The sequence below is a fragment of the Biomphalaria glabrata genome, chromosome 2 (genome assembly GCF_947242115.1).
Source record: "Biomphalaria glabrata chromosome 2, xgBioGlab47.1, whole genome shotgun sequence".
In the NCBI taxonomy this organism is placed as follows: domain Eukaryota; kingdom Metazoa; phylum Mollusca; class Gastropoda; family Planorbidae; genus Biomphalaria; species Biomphalaria glabrata.
The window spans coordinates 6,083,328-6,105,424 of NC_074712.1; the positions used below are offsets into that span (position 1 = coordinate 6,083,328).

The 22,097-nt window shown below is 37.1% G+C and overlaps 1 protein-coding gene across 3 annotated transcripts in view; it reads right to left on the minus strand.

Moving 5' to 3' along the window:
- Positions 1-751: 751 nt before the first annotated feature.
- Positions 752-22,097, minus strand: part of LOC106067747 (transmembrane protein 26-like) — a 30,295-nt gene continuing 8,949 nt past the window's right edge. Inside the window, exons 1-4 of one of the 3 annotated variants that reach the window (XM_013227004.2) lie at positions 21,848-21,994; positions 14,333-14,713; positions 4,299-4,443; positions 752-3,206 (exon numbers count right to left, since the gene is read on the minus strand). In XM_013227004.2, coding sequence (XP_013082458.2) covers positions 2,067-3,206; positions 4,299-4,443; positions 14,333-14,526 — 1,479 coding nt within the window. In that variant the 5' untranslated portion in view covers positions 14,527-14,713; positions 21,848-21,994 and the 3' untranslated portion in view covers positions 752-2,066. Of the gene's footprint in view, positions 3,207-4,298; positions 4,444-14,332; positions 14,714-16,481; positions 16,694-21,847; positions 21,995-22,097 lie in introns of those variants that run through there. The other 2 variants (XM_056018854.1, XM_056018853.1) reach the window with 2 other exon arrangements.

Below are 22,097 nucleotides of genomic sequence, written 5' to 3' on the forward strand. Positions count from 1 at the left end.
TTTTGGCTCCCAAATAGACATTTTTTTAATAAATAATTTGTACTAAGAAAAATCGAGAGTCTGTTACCTATGTGTTTAATAGAGTCTAAAGATCTAAAGAAGTTCTTTTATATCTGTTATTGGTATTGTTAAACATCCAGTTTGATAAATAGCCAAGATGTATTTCCCATTTGATGAACATATACAACCGATAATAAAATATAATATCTTGTTAATTACAAACTATCACTTATTAAGATGATGACGTTTCATTTTAAACATTGAAACTTTCATTAATTTTACATTTTGACTGATTACCAGACTTGACGTGTATGTTATGGGCATTTCTCTAGAATGGAAGATTATTAAGTCCTAACTCAAACCTCCATCTCGGACAACCGCTTTGACAGTGGGAGTGAGTTCGATATCTGGATCATTGTTAAGGATGTCATGCAGCCATCTCTATCTCAAATAGACTTCTTCAATTCTAAAAGTTACTTTTGTTATGTTTCATATGTTTTGAGTGTTCCTTCAGAAGTGAAGATTGTTACCTTCCAGCCCCATACCACCCGCTGGAAGACGAGGCAGAGTGGTGGGTTGCAGATGGCAGGGTTTGAATCCAGACCATCGAAAGGATAGTCCAGATCGCAAACCACACAGCATACCTCACGACATGCCAGTAAGTGTTTGTTAGCAATAATTACATAAAATGTGAAGAACATAATGGAATGAAGACAATTATCTCAGATAAATTAAATAATGTAGAAATGATAAAAAATATCAATTTATACATCTCAGTACAGTCCAAGTTTATAATAAACACACTGGCTTCAGGTAACAAAGTCAACCAGACATCTCGGTAATAAAACATTGCATGTAATGTACATTTTACTAAACAATCAAACAATGTCATAAATATTTTTTTTCCAGTTATAAAGTGGAACAACACCCAATTCAACATAAACATTATGTTATTGTAAGAGTGAGTTACATATATCAATAGTTATTATAAGAGTTATATATATGAATAGTTATTATAAGAGTTACATATATGAATAGTTATTATACAAGTTACATATGTGTATACACTTTTAAGTATTTGGAGCCTTTTTAGTCTCATCCACTTTGAAAACTGAAGCAGATTCTTCTCATAGTCATAGAAGATAGCGGTGTATAGATATCAACGAAGATTGTTTGAGGCGAGAACGTTTTATTGATTATAAAGTTTTATAACTACAAAGCTTTCATTCTATATTTTTTTTTATTTGAAATCTACAATAATCATAATCATAATTTAAGGCACGTCATCGGAAGTGGCGTTTTCGGGTGAAACCCCTAGATAGGCACATATCGGCGATGCATTTAAAAAATGTGTATTTAATTTCGGGTGAAACCCCTAGATAGGCACATATCGGCGATGCATTTAAAAAATGTGTATTTATTTTCGGGTGAAACCCCTAGATAGGCACATATCGGCGATGCATTTAAAAAATGTGTATTTATTTTCGGGTGAAACCCCTAGATAGGCACATATCGGCGATGCATTTAAAAAATGTGTATTTAAATATACACTGTCTTACTCCAATTCATAGACATATATGTCAGTGCTCAATCTTAAGTCAAGTCACAAGGAAGAAATGCAGTCTTTACACCGGATAATTAACTTTTTGACTACGTAACAACGCTAACATCGTTGACTTTACATGGTTCTAGTGTTCGGATAAACGCTGGCTAAAAAATTATTGATCTATTTTTTTCCTCCAGTACATGTTTTTAATAGCTTCAAACATTATTTTGAATAATATTAAACTTCTCTCTTTTCCCAATAATAATCAGAACACACTAAAAATAAACAAATAAGGGAGTACGTTTTTAAATATTGTCATGGAAACAAGAATTAGAATTAATTCTCTATTGTCATTTTCGAATGCTCAACTAATATATATATGTACATAATGTTCAGTTTGTTTTACTTTTTCACTGAAAATGTCTTTTTGTACTGTAAACCATATTTTTTTAATGCATAGTTTTATTCAATGTCCGAACTTTTCAATAAGACGTCTATGAGGGTTACTGGTATCTTGTTCTTAGTCATTGTCAGTTTTGACGGCTGCGTCTTCGTTAAATGAAAACTTAAAATGGGAGCTGTCCGATGATGAGTTGGAACCATCCAATGATCTCTTGGAGCCAGAGTTAGAGCGGCTCTTCTCTGAGGTGAACCCTGTGTCCTGAGATTCATCTCCCCGGGGCGTCGTATGCTCGATTTCTATGAACCCGTCCTTCGGCACCCGCAGCAATGTCGGAGTTGTATTCGTCGACCTGGTGGTCAAGTTTTTAGCTGCTCCGTTGGGCGGATGTTGGTAGGAAGGGTTTTCAATAAGATATGGACTCACCGAGAGTCCATTGCCAGATACTATGATTTTACCCTCGGGGAATGGGTTTGAAGCTTTGCTGTCAGATTTTGGTGCTTTCTTTTTGTTTCGTTTCTTAATGTTGGCTTCCACGTCAATGTTTTGGCTTGCTGGAGCTGTTTCCGTTTCGTAGGTGTAGTCAGCGAGTTCCTTTTTTGAGCCGTTCTGGGACAGGTACTGTGATTTTTTTTTACCCCTACTGACATTGTCGTCCTCATCATCGTCGTCGTCGTCGTCGTCATCGTCATCATCGCTCGGAGATTTCGGTTGATAATACGCTGAGCAGATGATGATAAGTTTGTAGAAGAGTAAGGAGATGATCATGATGTTTTTGGAAGTGAAAAAGATGAGGCTGTAGTTGACCACATTGAAGCCGATCATGACGTATAGGCGAACAATCATGAAAGGAAGGTCCTGCATGATCATGGTCAGAAAGATGGCGGACACCTCATGACGGAACTTCATCAGCTTCTTGTGGGCGCTAAGGTCCACCGAGTCCGCAGCTACCACGTTTATGTTCCTCTGGCGCTTGGGCTGATGGATGACCGTGATGGTCATGGTGAACTGCATCACGGAGAATGACCAGATGGCCAGCACCACGTAGCACAGCTGCTTGTTCGGCCTGACCGCTTCTTCGCCCAGCAGTGAGAAGTACTCCATGATGTCTCCGCCGATGCCGATAAAAGCAAAGAGAAGTTCCGCCAGCTGCTCTCTCTTGACTTCTCCCCTGGGAAGAATCCATCGTGAGACAAACAGGAAGTAGGGAAGCATCTCCTCTACCAACATGATCCAGGTATTGGGGGTCAAGGACGGAGCCTACAGAAACAGGCAGAAAGAATGAATTAAGCGCAAGTAATTGTGTCATAGTTTAACACCAGTAAAAAATGTCGTTACATGTCGCTGTTTCTGGTCACTTGCAATGAAACAGAAATCTTTCTACCCTGTAGCAAGTTAGATTTAGTATGGAAATATTATTACTAAAGTCTAGTACATATATTTGATCTCATATTAACTTGATATGTCAATATTGTCGATATTATAAATAAATTTCTATTTGGTATCGTACACAAGGAAGTCATTCAAGTCAGGGCCGGTCCAAGGCCACTGCAACCTATGCGGTCGCAGTGGGCCCCGCGCTTTCATAGGCCCCGCGCTAATTCTAGGTATAATTATTAAATTGCAAAATATATACGAAAAATTCCTGGAAATCTCGTGAATTTATTAAAATTTAAAAAAATCTCCTGAAAACTAATAAAATCTCCTAAAAAAAAGACACAAATTTCATTTGTGGGTGTCATTCATTACTGAAAACGATAACACTTAGCGCGATAAAAGCCATTGTCAGCTTTCATGTAATAAAATGTAATGACCGGGGCGGGCACATTTTCACCTTAATCGAAAGTTCCAATACTTTATTTACTTTTATAGTAACAGGCATATAAATATTCCATAGATTGAAAGGCTCGTAAAGTAAAGTTAATTTGATCGCAATTTTGTACTTAGTAAAGAATGAATAAAATTCAAAGTCGAATTTATTTTCTAATACAAAATCTTAATTTTCACTTATTATCCTTATTCCCACCCAGACTAGGCCCCGCGCGATCAGTTTCGCATAGGACCCCGCAATTGTTAGGACCGGCCCTGATTCAAGTTATTTGAAGTTTTATTAGTCAAGATATATAACAGAGGTTTAGCTGTCTGCCAGCAGTTTGGTGCTACAAGTCAACGACCGGTAACAACAAGAGTGAGTTGATATAAGCTTTGTAATGAAAACAAAAACAGTCAAATAATATCAAGGCTTAGACTACGTTTAAAGTCAAAGTTTAGAATCAGTTAGGGTCAGAGTAAGTTCAAAGGTTATCGTAAACACAAAGTTTAGATACATTTATCTACGTGCGATTATCTTACAGGAATCTGAACAGTGTCACTGGTGTTTGCTGGCTGGTCAAGCGAGTCAGCTTGACCCTCAATAAACTTCTCCGTCTTGTCCAGCTCCAGGAGCCAGATGCAGGTGAGAACTGTACACAGGTAGCAAAAGAAAGCTGGCATGAATCTGGAAGTGAAACGTGAAAGAATTGGTCAGATTTTCATTTTGGACAAAAAAAATAAATCATCTAAAAACACATTTCTTGTCCTATAAGCAAGGAAGAAATTACACAAGAACTCGTTATAGTGTATGTATAAGATTGCAGCAGGTCACTCACTAGCAAAAAATAGTTTGCTAAAAATAGATTCTAATTAAAGGAATACGTTTAATGCGTTTGACAGAATATATTTTATTTTGTAACGATTTATTTTGAAAAGCAATATGTCTGTAATTTAAAAGGAGGCAGGTAATATACATTCACGTTACATTTTATTTCATTATAATAGCTCGACGTTCAATGGTGCCTTCGTGGAAAACTAGAACCTGGGTGGGTGGGCTCAAAAAGCCTGGACAAGATCTCAAAAACAGCTCTAATGAATTCCCTACAAATTTGACATCAGTTTGTATCGTTTGGGAAAGAATTACTAGCTCATTGGCCACACTGTGAACAATCGAATATGACCGTTAATATTTGTTCAAAGTAAAAAAAAATAAAAAGAACTACCTTTAAATTAGAGAGAAAGGAAGTAATTACCTCGAACCTCTTTCTACAACTTGTATAGCGATTGTTTTTCTCTTTATAACTATTGAAGGGAACATTTTTACCCCCTCCACTCCTCTCCCCCCCCCCCCCACCCCAACATCCCCTATAATGAATCCTGGTAAAGAGAATGTATAGATCTACCAGACTTAATAATAGTTCAATGATATACTTGAGATGTATCTACAAGACGGACGATGCCAGAGCGGCTTGAACTAAAATACAATTTTATTTATAAATTCTGTTCTGTTTTTTATTCTATTTTAAGTAGTAGAATGGAGGTATTGTCTTTGTTTTTAAAAATGTTTTCTACTTCAAGCCAGGAGTCTTGTGAAAATGTTGATGGGTAGTTTTAAAAAAAAGTCAGTGCTACGTAGCGAGAACTAAATGGATGCTAGGTATAAAAAGATACATTTGAATACATTAAATAAACGCCTACATTTTGCTACTACAATCCTATCTTCATATAGTTACTGAAGCCTTTAACCATTGAATATTTTCTATCTATTAGTTGAATGTTCAGGAACTATTTTTTATTAGTTTTATAGCTTCTTTACGTTGCGAGTGTTAGAAGAACCTATTTTTTTTTTTACTAATACAATGAACTGCCGAAATCTTCCTGTCTCGAGACTTAGTTCTGTCTTCTCTTAACACTTCCCCCACAATCCCTTGCGCGACACACATACGTTTTTATGTCAAACCTGAAGAGTAGACACCTAGGAGCACTCCAACAAGGTGATTTCAAGGTGTTTTATGGGCTATAATCAGTGATTAACCGAGGTCACACTTACAGTCTTACGACCCCATATTCGTTTCTTCCTTAATCGTTTTTTTGTATTTTGGTCATAAATTTTTACGTAATTACAGCATAGGGGGAGAAGAGAGTGTCACTCTAAGTACACAAATATCGTCTGTGCAGTAGCGTAACGAGGGTACCAAACGCTCGGGGCAGCAAGCCATGTACCATTAAGGTACGTTTGGGGTTCTCCTACACTTAACAGGGACGCCCCTTGAAAAAATTCCTTTGCGCCAACTTAGCCAGTTAGGATCTGGGAGAGCGTTGTAGACTCTCACAGTGGGTCCTGTTGGGTTCAATGTGAAAAAAGAAAATAAATATAACAGGACATTTAGTTATGACGCAAGTTTTCCTTTTTTTTTTTTTCTTTGCTTATATATTTATTATAAATTTGGAATCCAAATTTACGAAATAAATTTTATTTAAAGCTATTCTATTTAGTCTTTTTATTTTCATATTTTGTGTTTCATCGATAATTCTGTAGTTGTTTTTTTTTTTTTGTAGAAAAAGTTATTTCAAGTCTTAGTGGACAGACAACAGGCTTCCCTCCTGCCAGGAATTTATCTGTCTATCTATCTATCTATCTATCTATCTATCTATCTATCTATCTATCTATCTATCTATCTATCTATCTAACGATCCATCGATCGATCGATCTATCTATTTATCTATTTATCTATCTATCTATTTATCTATCATATTTTTTTTTCTTATCAATGTATATATATATACATATATATATATATATATATATATATATATATATATATATATATAACTTTCCAATTGTTAGTTATGTCACATTCATACATTTATTCCTTGAGAGAGGTTTGAGATTAAGATACATTCTTATTGGTTTTAGAACCTCTGCACAAGAAACCAATCCTCAGACCAGTCTTAGGTCCTAACGTATACTACTACACTAGGCCTACAGTACACTACCCTGGTCTGCCCTTGCGTAGCCTACTTCAGCTGTGATTGAATCAACTGTAGGTAACGAGGCGACTGTAGTGGGTTTGAGTGGGACTCACTGTGTACACGCGACCTATCCGTACACTTAGTCAAAGATCACAGTTGAATGTCCCACCAGCCTGCCAACCAAAATACAGGAGTGGAAGTACAGAAGAGGTGGGGTTGTAGAGGGAGGACAGTTATAGACGGAGGGGGGAGGTATATATGGGGAATGAGGAGAGGGAGTGAAAGTGCAGAGGGAGTGGAATCAACTATAAAGAATAGATCGAATGTCGCCTCTATAGACAGGCAATCGACTTATTTGCGTCTTTTAATTTCAATCTTCTGTGCACTTCAATAAGCTTGCTATTAAATAAAGCGGCTGTGTAACACTGTCTGCCGCGGTGTCAACTACTTTCTATAAAGACAAAGGCTTATGTACCTGCGATCATTGTAAATACATTCTAGAGAATCAAAGGCCAATGGTGCTAAGGAAAGTTTCCAACGTTAGAAAAAGGTCAGAGCGAAATAAAAAGGAAAATACGTTGGATAGTTTTAAAACACTTCAATGCGAACAACATTTATTCTTTCATACAAACATACAAATTAATAATGCGAGATAATAAATGGAGTTTTTATTACATACTAAACGTATAGGCTATCCCTGTGGGCTAGTCGTATTCAAACATAGCCTTATACACAAACATTTGTCTGTTATTGAAATTTCGAATTACTAGGAACTGACTTTTAAATCTCTAATTTGTATGTTGATACGGTATGTATGTATGTGAATATGATTTGTATCTATGTCATTGTGGTCACTTTTTAAAAAGCATAAGATTGCTTGCTAGTCATACGAAAACATAATCAATTGTAAGGTGTATATAGCTGCGTTTGGGAGACCATCGCAATTGGAAGTGCGGTTGGCAATGTATGTCCATGATAGTCGCAGACCTGTCTTCTATGTCATTTGAAGCAAGTTGACTCCTAAGCGGATTACATATAGCACCAGGGAAAGAGAGAGGGAGGGAGAGAGGGAGAGGGGGAGAGGGAGAGAGAGAGGGAGGGAGAAAGAGAAGGATAGAGAGAGGGAGAGAGGGGGAGAGATAGGGAGAGAGAGAGAGGGGGAGAGATAGGGAGAGATAGGGAGAGAGAGAGAGGGGGGAGAGAGGGAGAGAGTAAGAGAGGGAGAGACAGGGAAAGGGAGAAGGGGGAGAGAAAGAGATGGAAAGAAAAAGGTTCGAAAGAGAAAGAAAGAGAGAGAGAGAGAGAGAAGAAAATAAGACAAAGTAATACAAAGAGAGAAAGAGAGAAAAAGAAAAGGGAAAAGAAAATATAAATATTAAAAAGAAAGAAAGACAAAGAAAAAGAAGAAAAAGCAATAGGAAGTGAGAGAGAACGAAAGGAGAAAAATTGTACAAAAAAAAAAGATTAGAGAGAGAAATGTTTATACAAAACAATAAATTAAAGAGAGAAAAAGAGATATTGAACGAGAGAGAAGGATATAAAGCGAGACAAAGAGAAAAAGAACTAGAGATAGTAAGAATTAAGAATGTCTATTTAAACGTACGTAGAATGTCAGTAGAGTATCCAATACCCACACAAGCTATGTATACAAACTATGAGATTTCTATTTACATATGATCTGGGGGGGGGGGGGATAGGGGATAGGCGGGCGGTGGCGCGGGAGGCGCAAAATGCCTACGACGAATTAAAAATTTAATACGCTAATTATCTACTCCTCTATTGCTTAGTGAAGAAGAATTTTCATGTCATCTGAAGTACCAAAACTATCATTAGAGAAATAGTAGTATAGTTAAGTATCCCTTATACATCCATCTCGAGCAGTCCAGAGTCACTAGACCACTTTAATTGACTTCCCAACAGTCTCTTGTCACATGACGGCAGGAACGTGATGGCTGACACTAGAAAGGCAATGTCAAGAAGTCAGTAAGAAAACTGAACGCTAATAGATCGGTGCCCCTAATCCTACACCTGTCCAGGCTAAGGCTTTTAATTGGTAAAGTATTAAAGAAAAAAAAAACAGTTTCAGGGGCGTAGCTAGAAATTTTTCATTATTTGGGGGCCCGGTAGGCTCCTTTGGGGCCCCTGCATTTTGCGTAATATTTAATATTTAATGTAAAGAACCACTAATTTGGGGGCCCACTCAAGTGGGGGCCCGGGGAGATTTTCAAATTATCCCCTCTCTTTCCCCACCCTAGCTACGTCACTGAACAGTTTCCCATTTCAGACCTTGCAATCTATATCTTATCTTATAAGACACAGACGTTACTTCAAAAAGAAGATGATTACGTCCTACGTACCATGCATCTAGTCATGCATGTTAACCAATGACCTAAATTCTGCCAAATCATTGATTTTCCTGACTGGCACAGGCAACCCATTCCGTGCTCTAATAGCACTAAGGTCATCTGTTCCTGTGGCACATAGTAAATCGTTAACGATGGTGTCTTGTGACCAGCACAACCCTAAACAACCTTTACTTTACCCCATCTAATGAAAGCTACCTACCACAAATGGAGGGACTCATGAAAGCTCTACAAATTTACTATATGAATCGGAAATTCCTCTATTAGAAAAGAAACCGTAATCAGTTATGAATATTCGTGTATTTTTTTAGTGTTTACTTTTTCAGAATAGAGGTGTCATTTGTGAAGCTTAGAGCCTTATCTAATAAAATCTTTTTTTTTCTTTCTTTTTTCGTTTTAGAACGTAGATTTCTGATAAAGCATTTTTTTTTTATATTTAGTTTGAACTGTGTCCAACAGGATTTAACTCCCATCTCTAAGTGCAAACATCCGGTTTCGTTTCCAGTGACAGTGGAGTACTTTCCCTTGCATTCTGTTGATACTTTTGCCTCCAACAATCAACAAGTGACCGACGCGCTAATCTTTCCCTTGTTAACACAGGCCACGTGGTTGTAGACTGCTGGGGGGAGTCAGCAGACGTGACCTAGATTTGACCAGGCCATTTTCTTGTTTTACATCTTTCACAGACAGGTAAGTTCATCAAGTGTCATGGAAGGGCGACTAATGCACCCCCCCCTCCTCCCACTAGCTCGGCATCCTTTCCTGCTTGTCAGAACAGTTTTGTTGCTTTTTTTTTTTAAATTCTTTCTATCTTTTTGGCACAGCGTTATCATTTAAACGCCATTTCGTAGTCTACAGTCACACATATGCTAGGACAAATTTGTACAAATACTCCTTCTTCCCTAGTGCTATTAGAGCATGGAATAGGTTGCCTGAGCTAGCCAGGAAAACCAGTGACTTAGCAGAATTTAAGTCATTGGTCATGCGTGACTATATTGACCTAGAAACACGCGTTGAACGTAATTATCTTATTTTTTTTTAAGTAACGTCTGTATTTTATAAGACAAGAGAAGAAAATAACCAATTCTCTTACTTACTATTGGTATTATTTTAAAATATATTTGACTTCGTGTCTGACACTAACCTATATCAATATTTCCCATCGTCCTAACAATAACTATTTCCCTTCTAAGGAATCAGGAAGTACATAGTACAAGGGTAGCATTACAAGGGAACTAGACATTACAAGGGAACCAGACATCACAAGGGAACTAGACATTACAAGGGAACCAGACATTACAAGGAAACTAGACATTACAAGGAAACTAGACATTACAAGGAAATTAGACATTACAAGGGAATTAGACATTACAAGGGAATTAGACATTACAAGGGAACTAGACATTACAAGGGAACCAGACATTACAAGGAAACTAGACATTACAAGGGAACTAGACATTACAAGGGAACCAGACATTACAAGGAAACTAGACATTACAAGGAAACTAGACATTACAAGGAAACTAGACATTACAAGGAAATTAGACATTACAAGGGAATTAGACATTACAAGGGAACTAGACATTACAAGGGAACTAGACATTACAAGGGAACTAGACATTACAAGGAAACTAGACATTACAAGGAAACTAGACATTACAAGGAAATTAGACATTACAAGGAAATTAGACATTACAAGGGAATTAGACATTACAAGGGAATTAGACATTACAAGGGAACTAGACATTACAAGGAAATTAGACATTACAAGGGAACTAGACATTACAAGGGAACTAGACATTACAAGGGAACTAGACATAACAAGGGAACTAGACATTACAAGGGAACTAGACATTACAAGGGAATTAGACATTACAAGGAAACTAGACATTACAAGGAAATTAGACATTACAAGGGAACTAGACATTACAAGGGAACTAGACATTACAAGGGAACTAGACATTACAAGGGAACTAGACATTACAAGGAAACTAGACATTACAAGGAAACTAGACATTACAAGGAAATTAGACATTACAAGGGAATTAGACATTACAAGGGAATTAGACATTACAAGGGAACTAGACATTACAAGGGAACTAGACATTACAAGGGAACTAGACATTACAAGGGAACTAGACATTACAAGGGAACTAGACATTACAAGGGAACTAGACATTACAAGGAAACTAGACATTACAAGGAAATTAGACATTACAAGGGAACTAGACATTACAAGGGAACTAGACATTACAAGGGAACTAGACATTACAAGGGAACCAGACATTACAAGGAAATTAGACATTACAAGGGAACTAGACATTACAAGGAAATTAGACATTACAAGGGAACTAGACATTACAAGGGAACTAGACATCACAAGGGAACTAGACATTACAAGGAACCATACATTACAAGGGAACTAGACATTACAAGGGAACTAGACATTACAAGGGAACTAGACATTACAAGGGAACTAGACATTACAAGGGAACTAGACATTACAAGGGAACTAGACATTACAAGGGAACTAGACATTACAAGGGAACCAGACATTACAAGGGAACCACATATTACAAGGGAACCACACATTACAAGGGAACCACACATTACAAAAGGAACCAGAAACTCTTTTTTTCTCAGTTCCAATTGTTCAAAGTAATCTTTTGAGTAGCTCCTGGGGGGGTCTAACAAGGTCAACAAAAGCTAGAAACCAGAATAATTATATATTTTATTAAACTATTTATATATTAAAGACCGCATCACAAACTAAGAGATTAGAGACAGGGTTACTGCAGCGAGTGGACACCAAAAAATCTATGGCCCTATTACAAGATCTTCGGGCTCGCAAGACCTTTCTTCAGGGAACAGTACCAGGTAAAAGAATAAGAGGCAGACACAGAAAGCGATGGGAGGACAGCATAAAAGAATGAAAGGGTCTACCATTGAAAGAGGTTCTAACTAAGGCAAAAGTCAAAGAGGAATGGAGAAAGACGGTCGACTAATCTTGCATGGTGCCCCAACAGTCCAGCAGACTAAGGGATAGGTAAACGTAAAGGTAAAAGTTACACTATTAGCACACACAAACACACTCACACACACACACAAGGGTCCAGACACACACACACACATGCACGCACAATAAAAGTGTCCATTTCAGACTAAGCGATTTATGAAGGGAAATTATTATCTGGTTCGATGGCCGAAGGTTAAGGAGAATGTCATGTGGCCAGGACAACAACCAACCACCTTTACTTCCCTTATGTACGTTGAATACACACTGTAGGAGGGTCCTATATTTCCAGAAGATCAAATCCCAGTCTTCAACGGGATTCGAACTTATGCTCTTCACCATACGGCCACCAGTCCCATAATATATATATAATATATATATATAAGTAATATAATTATTCCTCAGCAATACTGCACATATTGTTTAATTAAAAAATAAAAGAAAAGCCACAACACAGGCTAATACAAAATTTCTTGCTGGCTAATCATTTTTAACCCATACATGCTAATGACCTTTAACCCATACATGCTAATGACCTTTAACCCATGCATGCTAATGTGAGTATTTATTTTTCTGTATTATCTTAAGCGTCAGTAGCTTTAAAGTTCAGCCGCTTCTGGGGTAGGGGTGCCGTCAAAACATTGTGCCTGCGTGATATATTTCCGGTTCGTGAGAAAAAAATACGCGGCAGACATAGACTCCTGGCAGAGGAAATGATTCGGACGTGAGATAGCGTATAGTTCTAGGAACTAGAGTCTCTTAAATGTACTGACTTAAGAGTTCTGTTACAGCACCTGAATCACGTGACTTTATTCCACAGACTTGCCTTGAATATATAGTTCTGTGATAATTAGCCCATTCTATTTAAAATCCACAAAATGGTATTGCATTATTTCTAAACTTTGAAAAATAAAGATCATTACTTTTCTAAGGCAGAAAAGATCGATTTTACTAGATTCCTTTACAGCTTGAAAAAAGAGTTTCGTTCATAGCAATCTTTCTATCTATCTATCTATCTATCTATCTATCTATCTATCTATCTATCTATCTATCTATCTATCTATCTGTCTGTCTATCTATCTATCTATCTATCTATCTATCTATCTATCTATCTATCTATCTATCTGTCTGTCTGTCTGTCTATCTATCTATCTATCTATCTATCTATCTATCTATCTATCTATCTATCTATCTATCTATCTATCTATCTATCTATCTATCTATCTATCTTGTATAGATCTGATCATTATAGAATAAAAATCTCTCTCCATTTTCTAGTCTAGGTACAATAAAAGGGTCTGTGCTGTAGACATTTATATTTAACTTATATCAGCGGTTCTCAACCTTTTAAGCGCGGCGACCCCTTTTTACAATCCCCCACTCTGCCGCGACCCCCCCCCCCCGGACACACACATACAGCAACAGAAGAGTAGACAATAGCAATCCATATTTTCGATGGTCTTAAGCGACCCCTGGCAAATAATCAATCGACCCCCATGGGGGTCGCGACCCACAGGTCGTATTAAACGAAGAAAGGATACAAAGTGAAATGGACTATCAAGTGGGAACTAGTTCATTATTTCTAGAAGAAATATTTACATGTAATAAGTTCATGATTATATACAAGAAAAACATTAAAAGGAACTTTTCTTTTTAAGACACTACCTACTTTATACAACTTAGAGAATGATTGTTTTTCACTTAATAACAAATGAATTTTTGATTAAAAACAACATTGGGACATTTTTTTTTATTTCGATTAAACACTTGAATGAATGCGGAAATACCCGAAGATGTATAAATATACTCTCATTTTCTTGTCAAATTTAGTGTTTTGTTTTTTTGTTTTTGTTTTGTTTTATTATTTAAAAAAATTATAACTGTCAAACTAGAGTTTTCTCCGTGTAGCCAACAAGCTAGTAATTCTTTTCTCAGTGATATACATCAACTGTTCCATTTCTAGGATAATCGTCGACACTTTTTCTGGAGATCCGTGTACTGGTTTCACCCAACCAGGTTCCTCCACGCTTCTGAAGATATGGCTTGAATAGAGGTATTCTAAAAATGGTGGTATTATCTCTCTCTCTCTCTCTCTCTCTCTCTATCTCTTAATCTCATTCACTCATTCCTTTTGACAAGAGTTTAAGGAAGATTTTCTGCTATTATCAAATAAAATTAAAAATTGAAAAATACTAGCTCTTCTGCCCGGACTCCCTGAGACTAACCTTTGATATTCTTTGCCTTTTCTTTTTATCACAGTATAGCATGACTCCGCAAAGAGAAGGACCAGAATACAAGCCAGGATCCAGTACATGTTGTTATGGTAACTCTCTGTCACTCTCCACACAGCCACCAGGGCATGGATGACCAGTATGCACCGGACAAAGACGGCCTTCAGGATGTCAAACACTGGCAGCATTTTGGAGCACACTATATTCTTTTATATAAATTATGCCGAGAACCAAGCACAATGTTAGGGTGGGCCTAACTCTCTAGGAGATGTATTCCTTTTTCTGATACCTGGTTGAATTTAGTGTCTGGTGATTTAGAATCCTTCAAATGAATAGCTTGAAAAATAGTATGCTGTATTTTCCTTGCACAGGATTCTGGGGATAACAAAATACAAAATTGTGAAATTAATAGAAATTACAGGAATTACAGGATGGATGGAGTCGAAACAGGGAATACTTGTTGCGGCAACTATAAATGGTGGCGCTTCAGGGATAAATGGTTGAGCTTCAGGGATAAATGGTTGGGCATCAGGGATAAATTGTTAAACCCAAGGGATAAATGTTAAACCTCACGAATAAATGGCTGAGTTTCAGGGATAAATAGTTAAGCCTCAGAGATAAATGGTTAAAACCACAGGGATAAATGGTTGAGCCTCAGAGTAAATGATTGAGCCACAGGAATAAATGGTTGAGCATCAGAGATAAATGGTTAAACCTAAGGGAAAAATTGTTAAACCTCAGGGATAAATGGTTGAGCCTCAGGGATGATGTGTAAGTGTATTTAGGATTAAGGATACATGTTTTTCTCTCCTTATATTATCTTATCTTATAAATAAAAGACGTTCCTTTAAAAGACACGTCCTACGTGTATTCGTGTATTAATCTAGTCGCGTATGTGAAGTCGAGACTAAAAACTCAGCTAAGTCATTTTCCTGGCTGCTTCAGGCAACCCGTACCAATCTTAACAGGCGCTACTAAAGAAGGAAGCACTTGTACGAATTAGTTTAGTCCTAGCATATGTTTTTAATAGCTCGTATCTAAATAAGAGCGCGATATCGCGTGTTTTTTAAACTCAGCAAGTGATAGATCTAAAATAAAACAGTTTTAAAATGTCCGTGTATGTTTACGCTCAATAAAATGTTTCTCTTTGATTTAAAATTCTTTCAAGTTATCTCAAGACGCGTGTTATGGCTAGGTCAACAGAAACAGGCATGAACTGGTCGAGTGAGGTCAGATAGGAAGGAAAGTCAGAATACACAAATTGAAAGACTGTAATACAAAGATAGAAATGTAATTCAAGAAATGAAAAAGAAGAAATATTGTGAAATAAATTTAAAGAAAGACATTGACCTGTAAATAACACATATTACAAATATAACAAATATAACAAAATATAACAAATAAAAAGAAAAAAAATGTTTGAAATCTAAAGAAAGAAATATGAAGAAATAAATGTATTTAAAATAAAAACTTTTAAAGAAAAAAAGAAAGAAAAGATGTGTAAAACAAAAGGAGATTACAAGTGAGAGCAAAAGAAAAAGAAAAAAAAACATGGGTTAAAAGTTTTAGTGGAAAAAAAAGAGAGAAAACATATACCTTAACAAAAAGATGGAAAATATAAACATTAGCAAAAGAAAGAAAATATACCTTAGCAAAAGAAAAAAAATATACCTAGCAAAAGAAAGAAAAAATATATATCTATATACCTTAGCAAAAGAAAGAAAATATATACCTTAGCAGAAGAAAGAAAATATATACCTTAACAAAAACAAAGAAAATATATACCTTAGCAAAAGAAAGAAAATATATACCTTAGCAAAAGAAAGAAAATATATACCTTAGCAAATGAAAGAAAAAGAATTAACAATTTAACGGAGAGAGAAAGAAATTTAAAAAAAACTTATAGAAAGAAAAAAAAGTGGGAAATATGAGACGGAGTAAAATGCATTAGAAAAAGAAAGGGATGCAAATATAAACGTGTGCGCGTGTGTGGGTGAGACACAGAGAGACAGAGAGAGAGAGAGAGAGGATGAAAGAGAGAGCTAGAGAAAAGACATAAATAAAAAAAAAAACTTTTCAAAACATGCCAGGAACTCAACAAATTTGTTTTCCTCTAATTCCTAACATTCAAACATTTACTCACGCAGACTCCGTGCAACCGATTGAATTGCCTTGACTGCAAGGCCACTTGACTAGTAAACTGATACAGCTGGGAAGATACATGCATCTATATATCAACGGGTCAAAGAGCAAGCACCGAACCTCTCGTGGTTGGATAACTCTCATGCATGTAGGGGCCAGACAGTGGCTCAATGAGTGCGCCGTTTGGCTCAGCGGTGATTGTGGCCAACAGGTCGGAGTGAAGAAACGAGGCGGAGAGAGTCCGCGAGAAAGAAAGAGAGAGAGAGAGGAGGAGGTGGAGAGGAAGGAATAGAGAGGGAGAGAGAAAAGAGGTGGGGAGAGAAGTAGAACAAATAACTGTCTTGGAAAGTTAGACTCGATACATGTTTGTTATTTAAACTACATAGATCTACTTAATGCCATAGTTTTACAAATCAATTAACCACTACACAGTCGGCCTCAGGTATTGGTTAACTAGGCAGCCGCCCTGGGCTTAAGATTAGTGAGAGCCTTGCACAGGACTCAAAACAATTTTTTTTAGAGAAGAAATAAATATTACTCAAAATTCAGAGCCCCCAAAGAGGTCAAGCCCCCCGGGCTCCCAAATGATGGCCAATTCCTGGCTACGCCACTGCCCATACCATAGGATATTGGAAAACCTATTTGAAACCCCATGACTTATCTCTCTACCAGTCTATCTGTCTACTTCAAACTGTCTCGTTTTAAGTGAAACCATATTGTAGAGTTCGACTTTTAAATTTCCAAAGCGGTTTAAAAACAAAACACCTGGCATCAAGCTTGTGAAAAAGAACATCTCTTAAACCACATGTTGGCTAACATTACTTGTGTAAAATACAAATCGAACAACAATAAGATTTTATTTTACAAAGCTTATATCAACTCACTCCTGTCTGTCTGGTAAAAAGTGTGTACACGTTATTTCTCCCATACCTATTCTCGGATCAAGTTGAAACTTCGCATAATTATTCATTGACAATAGACATGACATGAATCAATTTTTTAAAAGGTAACCAATTACACAATTAATTACTGGTTATTAGTTGTTGTTTTTTTGTTGTTGTTGTTGTTTGTTTGTTAATAGCAACAAGGGAAACTAATACTTCAGTATTAAATATATATGGCTAATTCACAAAATGTTAATAGATTTTCAGCACATCTCTGAACTCATGTCAAATTTACTGTTCTCTGAGCCCAAGTCAAATTTCTTTTCTTTTTTTTAAATCTGTTATTTATTCCTATTACTTGTAATATAAGGTGCTGTGGTTGAGTGGAAAGGTGCTTGGCTTCCGAAATCGAGTAGCCTTGGGTTCCAATCTCGATGAAGACTGGCATTTTTTAATTTCAATAGTGATACCTGACGTCAGTCGGGGAGAGTATAGGCAGTTGGTCGTTGTGCTGGCCACGTGACACAATCGTTATTCGTCAGCCATGAAAACAAATGAACTTAACATCTGCCAGGCAAGGTCTGAAATGGGAACTTAGCTTAAAAGCAATAGCATCTTAATCTAATTTAAGAATTAGGTCTTTCAATACAACACACACGCTAAACATCTTGTCTGTTTCAGTAGTCCAAAAGGTTTTACATTGTCAGAAAACAACGAAGGGATATTGCGTGATTTCTTAGGCCAAGTATTATCATTCTTCTCCAGAAATTGTTCGTAGCTCATTTGGTTGTCCTGTTTTCAGGCTGTAGACATGTTTGTAAAATGTTTTGTAAAATGTTTTACATGTTTCTGATGTTCCTTCAGAGTTGAAGATAGTTTACTTCCTAGCCCAAACCTCCCGCAGGACGACGGGGGATGGGAGCGGGCAGGGTTTGAATCCTCGACCGTCGATAAATCCGAACGACAGTCCAGCGCGCAAACCGCACGACCAGGCTATTGTTCTCCATTGTAGACACATGTACGAACACATGTATTATACATCTTTTACTTTTTTTTTAATATGGTTTATTCAGATTATACTTTCATTGACACCAACACACAAGACAAACAGGTGAACATATCCACGTCCAGATCATATAATACTGTTGAGCAGTCATAGTTATTGAAAAGTTTATGATCAATTACACTGTTCATTGTAATATACCAGCTGGAGTTAATAAATTATAAAGTCATAGTCCCAGATATAGGAGCACAAGCGAGTGGTCAAAACAAGATCAGTTTTTAATGTTCATTACAAAGAGCGAAGATACAAAATTGTTCATAGTTAATGCGTTTACCAGCTGACAGATCAGCCTGAAGTCCTATTGTTCTGATGTTTTTATGTCCAACATCTAAAGCTGGGCTAATCAACAATGTTCCTGGACATCACACAGTCATCCCCACCTTGCGGATAAGAAGTGAGTTCGGCGACATTGTATACAGGTCAAAGGAACTTTATACATTTTTTACAATGAAATTTTTTTTTTTTTTTGATTCAGTACTGAAGAGAGTACATTGCCAACAACACACAAGACACTAACATAAGTTTACACAACAGTTCACGTTAAAATTGTTCATAAACTGTCCTTTGTCCATTGCTATAGACCAGTGATGCCCAAAATACGGCCCGCGGGTCACATCCGGTCCGCGATGTGGCTCCATCGGGCCCGCCGAAACGTTGGTAAAAAGTGTATAAAATCCCCTCATAAAAAAAAGTTTGAAAAAAAAATCTTTCTCTAAGTTAGGGTAAATGGATTGGTACCGATAATAAGCTACCATATTTTGTTTTATATAGATAGAGTGCCTCTTTTAAAGGACATAAACAGCTTTGTAATACCAAACGCACAAATAAATGAATTGGCATTTTTGGTTTGAGACGCGATTGCTAGATTTCACTTAGAATCAAGGAGCGATGAGGATATTTACCAAAAAGAAACATTTTCCGACGGCGAATGCATAAAAAAAGTGTTAGCTAGCAGAGATGGAAGAACCTTTCTTTTGACAATACATGGCAAAAGAAGGAGATGGGTAGATATCTCCATTCAAATGTAACAGACAAACAAGATTTCAAAATGATTTCTATTGCCACTGACGAGTTTACCAACAAATCTGATACCGCTCAAAATCTTTGTATTTATTCGCGGTAAAAACAACAGTTTTGAAATTAGAGAAGTTAGTAGCTATGAGCAGCATGCATGGGACCACCACTAGCAAAGTCCTGTCATAGAAGTTAGTAGCTATGAGCAGCATGCATGGGACCACCACTAGCGAAGTCCTGTCATAGAAGTTAGTAGCTATGAGCAACATGCATGGGACCACCACTAGCGAAGTCCTGTCATAGAAGTTAGTAGCTATGAGCAACATGCATGGGACCACCACTAGCGAAGTCCTGAAAAAGAAGTTTCAACCATCACAGAGGATCTTTCTCTTGCTTGGGAGAGGTTGGTGAGAGTGACTCCTAATGGTGCCACAAGTATGGTTGACAGCAAGAGTTATTAGAAAAGTTGCTTCACTTAATTATTCACCAACAAAATCTATGTGGCAATGTGGCAAGTCTGGACCATGTGGTGATGATCGTGTTCAGATTGAACCAAGTTCGTGGTTTCGAAAATCCATCTGCGGTCAATGTTTCAAGTGACCAGACAGACCTGCAACTAGAACTTGTTGACTTAACGAAGCTAAACATCCCTGTTTGACAAACTTTCCAGTGATTCAGAGAATGGATCTCTATTCTGTGTAGCTTGCAGAAACATTTCTAAATCTACGAAAACAAACGTTAACAATGAAACCAATAATTACTTATTAATGACACCCATATTACGTAATCGTCTCACGAGGAACATATAGAGTTCTAGACTCAGGGATCCAACTCGGCGTCTCATCTATGTGGCTGGATATTTAAAAGTTGGTCTAGGATAAACTTTCATGAATCAATGTAAGTGATAGATTCAATGGTTTCTAATAAAAATGGTTTATTGTTGATGTGGCCCGCGACATAACTGTCGATAATTAAAATGGCCGCCAACCGAATAAGGTTGAGCATCACCTGTAGACGATCGAAGTTTTTAGGTTTCCTGTGGAAGCCCAAAGATTCTAAGAAATTTCAATTATCCGATAGCACTGAAGAGATTACCTTGCCAACAATATTAATACTATATTTATGTTGTTTAAAAGGTAAATAAAGTATGAATTTTAATGATTGATTAACTGGCAAACGATACCTGAAATTTAAAACAATTACGAGATGCATAACTGAGTGTCTCAGAACTTTTGGCTTTGACTGTAATCAAAGAGATTGACTTTCAGAATAAACCCAAATACAACTATGAAACATGAACTATGAACCATGAACTATGCAACATGAACTATGCAAAATTTCAGTTTCACGTGTGGTCAGAAATCTGAGGTCTTCGGTTTTTTTTTAAAAACATTAAAAACTGACCTCGTTCTTACAATCACACATGCTCCTGTGACAATGAATTCATATTTCCATAACTGTGGCGGGTATATACTAATGAAACTATTGAAATGATCATGGAATATATACCACTTCTCGATAAAGTTGACCCTTTCGACCGTGTTGTAACAGACGCGAATCCGATATCATGTTTGTCTTGTGTGTTATTGTAATTGAGATGTTAACAGAACTGAATAGGCCTTCAATTATAGAAGCGCGTGGATGAGAGACCGTGCTTATATTCAACGTGTATGATATAAGAACTGATAGTATCGATTAGAACTAACTATAAGTATCCTTAATTAGCACTTAAACCTGCTGCCCCCTTCTCTTCCATCTCTCTTTTGTCTCTCTTTCTTCATCTCTCTAGACATCTCTTACTATATTTATTTGTCTCTGTCTTTTTTTACCTTTCTCTTCCTCTCTCTTTCTATTTCTGTTTCTCTCTCGCCTCTCTGTCTCTCCTTTTCTCTCTCTACCACCCTTTCTGTCTATCACTATATCTGTTTCTTTCACCCTCTCACTGACTATATCTCTCTTTTTCTCTATATGTCTCTCCTGCTTTCTCTCTCTCTTTCTCTCTACCACCCTTTCTGTCTATCACTATATCTGTTTCTTTCACCCTCTCACTGACTATATCTCTCTTTTTCTCTCTATGTCTCTCCTGCTTTCTCTCTCTCTCTCTCTCTCTCTCTCTCTACCAACCTTTCTGTCTATCACTATATATGTTTCTCTCACCCTCTCTCTAACTATCTCTCTCTCTCTCTCTCTCTCTCTGACTCACCTGCTTTCTCTTTCTCTCTCTAAATCTATCCCCCATGTCTGTATGTATTTCTTCTTCTTTCTCTTCACTGCCTGCCACTTTGTTTCCCTCAGCACTCTCTCTCTCTCTCTCTCTCTCTCTCTCAAAATTCCAGCCATTGGCCTTTGATTGTATCCAATGTACAAGAAGTATCTGTGTTTAAACACATAAGTTAACATACATACCATCAACTGAAACCATAAATCCCTCATCATGCTAACAGCAGCTCCAAGAGATCACAGTTCTATATCCTTACTAGCTCATCACATGGTTGCTGTTGTCACTAGACGGATTGAAGAGCCCTGTCGCCCGATTAGATGATTACGCGCAATGGATCAGTTGGCGGGTATGGGCTTATATTTAGTGTAGTTATAACATATAGTTATTTGCTCTGAGGGAGAAGAGAGAGAGAGAGGGGGTGGGGGAGAGACACAC